The sequence below is a fragment of the Oreochromis aureus genome, linkage group 7, assembly GCF_013358895.1.
Source record: "Oreochromis aureus strain Israel breed Guangdong linkage group 7, ZZ_aureus, whole genome shotgun sequence".
NCBI lineage: Eukaryota > Metazoa > Chordata > Actinopteri > Cichliformes > Cichlidae > Oreochromis > Oreochromis aureus.
The window spans coordinates 23,787,923-23,796,680 of NC_052948.1; the positions used below are offsets into that span (position 1 = coordinate 23,787,923).

Consider the following 8,758-nt stretch of genomic DNA (forward strand, 5'->3'; position numbering starts at 1 on the left):
TACTTTACCGTTGTTTTGTCCACCTTCATGGTCTTCACACTGCTTTTTGTCTGAAGGGAGAAAAAAAGAAATCTTTCTTGTGAACCACACTCCAAGGTTGATGAATCCCATCTCTATAGATTTCTAAATTAGTGTGTTTCTGTCAGGTTGTACAGTTTGGGCATTTCACTGCTCTGCAAGCATGAAAGCACCCGTGTACTTAGGCAGCTCAGCTCCCTAACACCGTCCAATCACCCTCCAGCCGAGAGGAACCAGAGCAAAGTGGATGTCAGCATGCGTCTGCGATGATGGATGGGATTCACTAGAGAGATGATGGATGACCATGGTGGCCATGTTTGTTTCATATCACGCAGAATGAGTTTCTATGGCAATACTGCTGCTCCAGTGACCTCTGGTTGACCTGTTTCAAAAAGAGAAGTCAGCTATGACTTTGGCTGCTTTCTAGATGACAGATTCAGCTAAGCTCTCCAGAAATATGCTTGGGTTTATTATTTTTGTAAACAAAGAAGTGAAAAAAACTTTTCATTTTGCTGTTTTCCTTGAGCTTCAAAAGCTACACCCCTTTATAATTGATTGCTAATGTTCATTTTCTTCTTCTCAGCACAAAATTCCAAGAACGCCTGCTAATTACAAAAAGAGGAAGTAATTAAAAATCCCACTATCTGCAGTAGACACATGTGAGGACATGACTTTTATTTCCATTTCAAAATGTTTTTAAAGGCTCCACCACAATCTGCAAGTCTGAATCTTATCTTTGACAAAAATAAAAAAGTCATATTAATTCCCAGAAAGGTAAAGTTATTTGTTTTTTGACATTATGTAACTTGTTTGTGTGAAGAAAAGACATTTAAATGTATAAATAGCTTTAAATTTGTACTGGGCTATATATTATTATATTATAGGCTATTGCCCCCCTCATGTCATATAGAGGAGCAGTAGGAGTTAAATAGGAAAGTACAGGACAAAATACAAAAAAAATGGAGTCTCTCAGAGTCATCTTACAGCCACAGTTTTGATGACAACTTCATTTCTCTTTTCAATGACAAAGTGAGTAAATTATAGGAACAACGTATTTACTCAATTTTTATTTTCCAGTAACCATAATTAAAAAGTCTTGTAGTTGGTCCTTTTATTCCCTAAATCAACACCAAGATTGATATGTAAATCCTCTTCTTATTAAAACAAGATACTTCTTATAACCTTTGGAGATCAAACATTTAAGTTCGAAATGATAGATGCATAAGTTTTATTTGTTAATTTATTACCATCATATTTCTTTCTTAAATTTGCTTTCCTGACCTCAATAACCCCTTTTCAACACTTTCATTTAAATTGCCCTGAGGATCAGTGAATGAAGATGAACTTAGTCTCATGTCAAAGTCTTATAAAGCACAAGAAAGTGTATTTAATCACCTCTTTACACACTCGAGGAGTTTTGTTAGCTTCGACAGCTGTGCCACATTTCAGAGTTACAAAATGATGTGACTGGATGCCTGAAGCACAAGAACCCAGTGATGCACCATGAAACAGACAATGAGACTTTTTTTCTTTAACTTTAGTAGCACATTTATTTATTTATTTATTTTCACTGAACACTGAAATAATGTCTTATTACTGGCCTCAGATGGTTTCTGTAATTTTCATGTTTTCTTTAACCTAGATTGATGGTGTTTACCGCATTCAGATGAGGTACACGATATTAGAAAGACTGGCACAGCTGAAACGTATAACAGAGCCCTATTTTCCTAAGACGTTTATGATTGCATTTTATAATTACTGAATTACTCTCAAATAGTGTATTTTTTAGGACTCATTTGTGCAAGATAATGAAATTAAAAACCCTGAAATCATTTTCTGGTATGTTTTCCTAAAGCAAAACCTGAGGTTTGTCTCTCTTCTACAGATTCTGCATTCCTTGTGAGGAAAATGTGAAAATGCGGATTGTCATAAAAAAGAAGTTATGGGGAAAAACAGCTATTTTCCTGAGTGTTATTAGCTAGCGTTTATCTTCTAAATGTTGGCATGATGGATTATTTACTTTTTTCAAAAATGGAAACATAAAGCCTAAAAAAACACTGTAAATGGAAATAACTTAATGTCTCTCAAGTGATAATACGGTCCCACATTTAATTCAAGCAGTGCACTCTCTGCAGCATGCCCATCTTTCCTCTATAGAAGTCGCAAGCATAATCTACATTTACTATTAAAGAAATTACAAACTTTTCATTTTGCTGTTCATTTTACAGCAGAGTGACTTCACTGTTTCTGCCATGAACTCCAATGTGCCATCAACACAAAGACATTGCCCTCCAGCAATGTGAGCAGGACGCAACCTTGAAATACAAATAAGAAGTCTTCAAAAAGTGGCTCCCACTGAGTCCAGGGTAGACACATATTGTGTGTATGTGTGTAACTAGCTAGGCTTTGAAAATCACCTTGAGTTTTCAACCTTTAAAGTAAGATCATTTTGGACAGAGTAAGGATGCAATATGTTAAGGTTATGGGAAGGGTCATTGTTAAGGATTTCTCACCACAATGTCACATCTGTCTAATTCCAAACTTCATAAACGTCTGTTATGTGCAAAAAAGTTGAATTGTGGCGGCCCCAATATGAATGCTGTCATTTCGCTAAAAACCTACATGAACAACATTTTCATATTTTATATATCTTTAAAAATACAAAAGTTTTCTGTAAGATAAGTCTACATTGGTAGCAAAGGGGTTACGTTGGCAATAAATACTGAATATCAAGGGTTAATGTTTCAGGAGTAGATGTAGGCAGAAAAGGTCCCTTGTGTATCCTGATGCAAATGTGTCTGTGTTCGTTTATGTTAAGAGCAGGGTGCTGTTGTCCAATGACAAGATAAATGCTGACTACCCTGACAGCCTCTCAGAAAGTAAGCTGAGCTGCTCTTGCTGTGAGCAGACAAAGTGCTCACACTCCTGCATCATTATTCATCCCCAGGACTGTGTTCAAATGAAGCTGTGTATAATGGCGGACTCTGGGGATGTCAAATGCCTTTGTGCGTGTGTGTCTGTTCAGGTGTTTGTGTACGCATTAGCACTTTAGAAATTGTTGATTAAAAGGAAAGAAAGATATCTGATCCTGTTCAGATCCTGTTAACTTGTTGAAGAAATGATCTGACCCTCTGAACTCCAAAATTCTGATATTGTCTCTGACAAAGTTTGTATTAGCAAGTAGCATGTTTGTGTCCATGCATCGTTCACATAAGTTATTATTTAATGTATACTATTTATATAGTGCAGTGAGAAATGGTAAAGAGAGATCTTACTAGATATATGTACAAGACAACAAAGGAGTTTTTCTTAAGCAACCAAATGTGCTTGGAGCTACATTCAGTTTATGATGTTGCAGTGATCGCATTCCCTTTCTATCCTTCCAGTCTTACACTCTCTTGCACTTTCTTTTCACCTCACCTCACACTCATCTGCACTGTTACTGCTCATTCCCATGAGAATAACAACTACCCATATCACCATGAATATACTGTATATACTGTATCAGTCTCAGTGTCAGTGTTTTTGTCTGATCGTCTTTGTCCTGTTACTGAGGTTTTTGAAGACATATGACCATTAAACATATGATGTTAACTTTTCTGTCATTTTGGCCCCGTGAACCCGAGGGAAAAATGAATGTTCCCCGACTGGTTGCAAATGATTGCTGCATAGCTTGATTTTAGAAGTGCAGAAATCGTCCATCTCTTGAATCCACACTGGCAGCTTTGTCAACAGAACAGGGGCCTGAAAGCTGAAGGTTGTGCCTTTCTGCCTACTTTTAAATATGCTAGGAACTACAAGTAAGCCAGGAGAGCAAAGCACTCTATTGGGGTGATACAGTACTAAGAGGTCTTTAAGATAAGGTGGGGCCTGATTATGAATCAGTGAAGAGAAGCAAATATGGTAGAAATATGCTTTCTCTTTCTAGTCGCTGTCCATATTCTTGCTGCAGTATTTCGGATCAGCTGAAGGTTTTTCAGGGAGTTTCTAGGACATCCTGATAACAAATTCCAGTAGTCCAGCCTACAAGTAAGAAATACATAAACGGGTCTTTTTTTACCAACACTGTGGATTTTTCTAATTTTAGAGTTATTGTGCAAATTCAAGAACAAATCATCCATCCATCCATCCATCCATCCATCCATCCATCCATCCATCCATCCATCCATCCATCCATCCATCCTCTTCTTATCCAAGGTTGGGTCACAGGGGCAGCAGTCTAAGCCCAAACCTCCCAGTCACCTCCTCCAGCTTGTCTGGGGAACACCAAGGCGTTCCCAGGCCAGCCAAGAGATATAATTTCAGCCAGTCCTGGGCCTTCCCTGGGGTCTCCTACCAGTGGGACATGCCTGGAACAACTCACCCAGGAGGCACCCAAGAGGCATCCTTTTCAGATGTCCGAACCACCTCAACTGGCTCCTTTTGATGGGGAGGAGCACTCTGAGCTCCTCCTGGATGGCCAAACTTCTCACCCAATCTCTAAGGGAGAAGCCAGCCACCCCTATGAGGAAGCTCATTTCTACCGCTTGTGTCTGCGATCTTGTTCTTTCAGTCACTACCCACAGCTCATGACCAATGTTGAGGATAGGGCTGTAGATCAGCCGGTAAATTGAGAGCTTCGTTTTTACACTCAGCACTTGACCCTTTTCCGGCTGAGGACCATGGCCTCAGATTTGGAGGTGCTGATTCTCATTCCCACCGCTTCTCACTCAGCTGTGAACCATTCCAGTACGAGCTTGCTTCACTTGAAGCCAATAGAACCACATCCTCTGCAAAGGCAGAGATGAGATTCTGCGACCAACCAAGCGGAAGCCTTCTTTCTAGGCATAGCCTAGAAATTCTATCCATAAAACTTATGAACAGAATCTGTTACACAGGGCGGCACTGGCGGAATTCATTACCCACCGGGAACGAGTCTGACTTATTTCCAGCTATGCGGACCGAGCTCTTGCAATGCTTGTATAAGGATCGAATGGCCCGTAGCAGTGGGCCAGACACCCCATACTCCCGAAACACCTCCCACAGGACACTCTGAGGGACAAGGTCTTCAAGAAACGGAAGCTTGGATTGGCCTACAGTAGGGATATAAGGCCCCTTATGTCAAACTGAGTGATTTATGGCCCCAATAAATTATTCATGAGCTCAGGAAGTAAAGGAAGTAATAAAAAATATGATATTCATAAAAAATAAGATATTCATAAAAAATAAGATATTCATAAAATTATGATATTCAAAAAAATTATGATATTCATCCAAAATATGCTAGTTCATGTTTCTCTCCTCTAACTTCTTTCTTTCTTTACTTATTTAACTTTTTGTTCTTACCTCGTTTTACCTTGTTTTGTTATTTACTTGTTAACTTTTGGTTCTTACCTCGTTTTACCTTTTTGCCTTATTTACTTGTTAACCTTTTTTTCAACTTATCTAACAAAATAATAAACCAATTGAATTTATCCTTTGAGTACTGTTCAATCTTTACAGAGTTTTTCCAAAACATTTTTAAACATTCAGATCTGTCTTTTATTTTCTTCTTCAAACCTCATGAATGGTGAACTAAAAACCCTGGAACATAGTTTGAAACACTGAAATTGTTTCAGCTGAAACTGGCAAAGTCATACGTGCGCGTGCGTCTGTGTCACAGGTGATACGGTGTCACTAGTCAGGTCATCATGTTTAGGCTCATTCACTCCAGAATTACTTAGGCCAAATCTTTAAAACAGCGTCATTGCATACAAATTTTCAATTCATTTCAATCGCATAAATGCAGAAATAATTATTTGCAGTATTTGATCTGATTTATTATGAGAATGTCATGCCTGATCATTTGTACCCACACCACCAAAAATGGGGGCAAAAGGGAGGAGATCACGGTTAATTGGTTTAAATTAAGAGGTCAGAAATATAAGTGCCGACAGGAGTAGTGTCCACAGAAACCTCTGAATTTCAGCTAAAAGCTCATATAAACCATTTCTACAAACACCAAACAAAGCAAAGACACCAAACAGTTAAAAGAGCAGTTACGTCACCATGAATCTGTGGACAGGTAATATCCATATTTTGATTTATGATTTTCTGGAGTTAAATGTGAACCAAAGCATATTTTCAAAGGTGTTATATGCTATAAAATACTTTTAAAAATTAGGTGAGGGAAATAAAAAATAAATTTTTCTATGTTTGAGTCACAGTAACTTTGACATAGTAACATCTGCAGTAATATTTACAGCTCGGATGACATCTCACAAGTGTTAGCTTTATTTTGATACCAAGACTGTTTACACGGAGTATGTAATTGCAGAGAAATACATTTATTTTGGTCATTTCATTTTCGAGCAGGAAGGTCACCCTTTTTGTTATACCCTTTAGATGAATACAGAGTTTTTTAATGGACTACTTGCACAATCACTTCCGCGTTCTATGTAGTCCTGCCCCAGTGCTTCCGGTATGGTTAAACCATGGCGACGTTCTACACTCGCTGCCTACAAGAGCTCCCAAAATTGAACATCACTGATGTTCATCGGATTTGCAGAGTGACGACTACCCCAGCCAGCAAATTAGATAAAGGATTCAGGAGGGTAAGCCTGTAGGGGTCAGTAACCATAACACTGAACTATGTTCCTGTTCGGCTCTTCCATGAAGATGATGTTACATTTTTAATTTTCGTTCTTTCTTCGTAGATTAAACTTCTGGATTCATCGCCGGTGGTACTGACACATAGCCAGTGCTCCTGTGTGGCAGGCGCTGTTATGTGCAATCACACTGTGGCACTGCTCTTCCAAACAGCACACTACTCACAACTCAGAGTGCCGGTTGTCCCCCCCTGTGCATAGCTGCACGGAATCTGAACAGCAATGGCACAAGCCACGGACAGTGGTAATTTAAATGAGGTTAAAGTTTTTGAATTAGTCCATGTTTACATATGAACAGCAACACCATCCATAGTAAATGTGTCTTCTGTTAGGGTGTGAAGCCAGGACCCATCAACTCCATGATCTTCACTAAGCCGGTACCAAATAGGATGGCCCAGACTGGAGTACGGTAATTAGATTTGTAAAATTTGGTTTCCTGTGTTACAAATGCATGTTGCTATTTGTTCATACATGCATGTGTCAGAATAGGTATTAATTTACATACAACATTACACTTTCTGAAGACGGCTAACTCAGTCATGTACATATACATCCCAGTCTCTAACTTATGCACCACTGTTTTACACCTTTTAGTTTTTAGTTTAGTTGTTGTTCAGTATAATAACCTTCTTCCTTGCATTATTGTCATTGATGTTTTCTTTAGGAGTGGCTTCTACAGAGGCATGGTGGGTCCGTTACCAGATCCTTGCTTGTTCAGAATAACGGAGGCATATGCAAAATTTAATGTTGAGGACAGGCCACTTGTGACCACAATGAACATGAGACCTGACAAGCCCCTTGTGGAAAGTGCTTTTGGGCTGGTGCAGGAGGGCAGTGTTCTGTCATATCAGCAGCCGGTTTTGACAACCCGGTACATCACACTACACTGTGATGCACCACCAACACCGCACTTGCCTCTGGAGGGGTATGACATCTTGCCATCAGATTGTGTGTTTGCGTGCTCAGAAGAAGAGCTTCTGCATCTGAAAAGCTTGTCTGTAACTCTGGAAATGGCTCACAAAATAGAGGAAGCTACACGTGAGCAAAGCTCTTCATCTGAGTGGCATCAGCTGACTGCCTCTAAGTTTCGGGAGGTGTGTCACGTCAGAGGCCAGAGCTCGGCAGAGTCACTAGCAGAGCGTATATTGAAGGGAACAAGGCAGACAGCAGACATGAGGAGAGGAACTGAGATGGAGCCTGCAATAGCAGCAGAGTATAGTAGGCTAATGAATGTTAACTACTCACCCTTTTTTACATATATATGCCAAGATACCTGTGTTTGGACAAATGAACAGTGAAAACATAGCAAAAAGGAAAACAGATCCTTCAGGCTGGCTGGAACAAAATAACTGATGTTTCATTTGCAATGTATTTCATGAATTTTTTTGTTGTTACGTGTTACTTTTATGTGAAATCAATAAACTGTTATTTAAGCAATGGCACCAATTTCATTTTTTAAAAACACACATTAAAACATTGAATTTGTGCAGAACTTATTTACATGGTAAGTATTTAAAAATCCATGCCTAGCATACTGACATACATTTAGACAATAACACAACTGAATGAAGAAAATGACAAATGGAATTTTGGATGTTACAAAAGCACAATGTCACTTATGATTTTAAAACGATTTAGTGATTTACTTTATAATTTTGATAAACAATTTTGTTGAATATGAATAGTAATATAGTAGTATAATTAAACAGTATTATTAACATTCAACATTTGCAATGAATTAGAATTATCAATAACTGGAACTCAACTATCAGCACTCAAGTACCAGTTCTGTAATCAAGTTTTGTCAAGGAAGAAATGCAACTGTAGTGGCCTCAGCTGCAGGTCATTTTCCAGAAGTTCCTTGTACTGGCACTGGTGTCTTGGGAAAAGTCCATCTTGTCTCACTTAACCCATTTTTTAACTAATGCTGTGTTCTGGTAATTTGACAGCATGCATGCTACTGCCAACAGTTGGTTGATATTGTAAACATGTGACATGGTAATAATGCTAAAAGGTTTGTTCTGTTTTATCCTCCTAATGACTCGCTCCACATGTACCCTGAGTCTGGCTATGGCCTGCGTCTCCTTAACCTGGTATGCTGGCATCTGCTTCTG

The 8,758-nt window shown here is 38.9% G+C and overlaps 1 protein-coding gene across 1 annotated transcript; it reads left to right on the top strand.

Annotated features, from left to right (window-relative positions):
- Positions 1-6,424: 6,424 nt before the first annotated feature.
- On the top strand, positions 6,425-7,942 carry LOC120440865. The gene is made up of 2 exons (XM_039614310.1): positions 6,425-7,053; positions 7,309-7,942. The coding sequence occupies exons 1-2, from the start codon at positions 7,004-7,006 to the stop codon at positions 7,940-7,942; spliced, it is 684 nt and encodes a 227-aa protein (XP_039470244.1). The 5' UTR covers positions 6,425-7,003.
- The last annotated feature ends 816 nt before the right edge of the window (positions 7,943-8,758 follow it).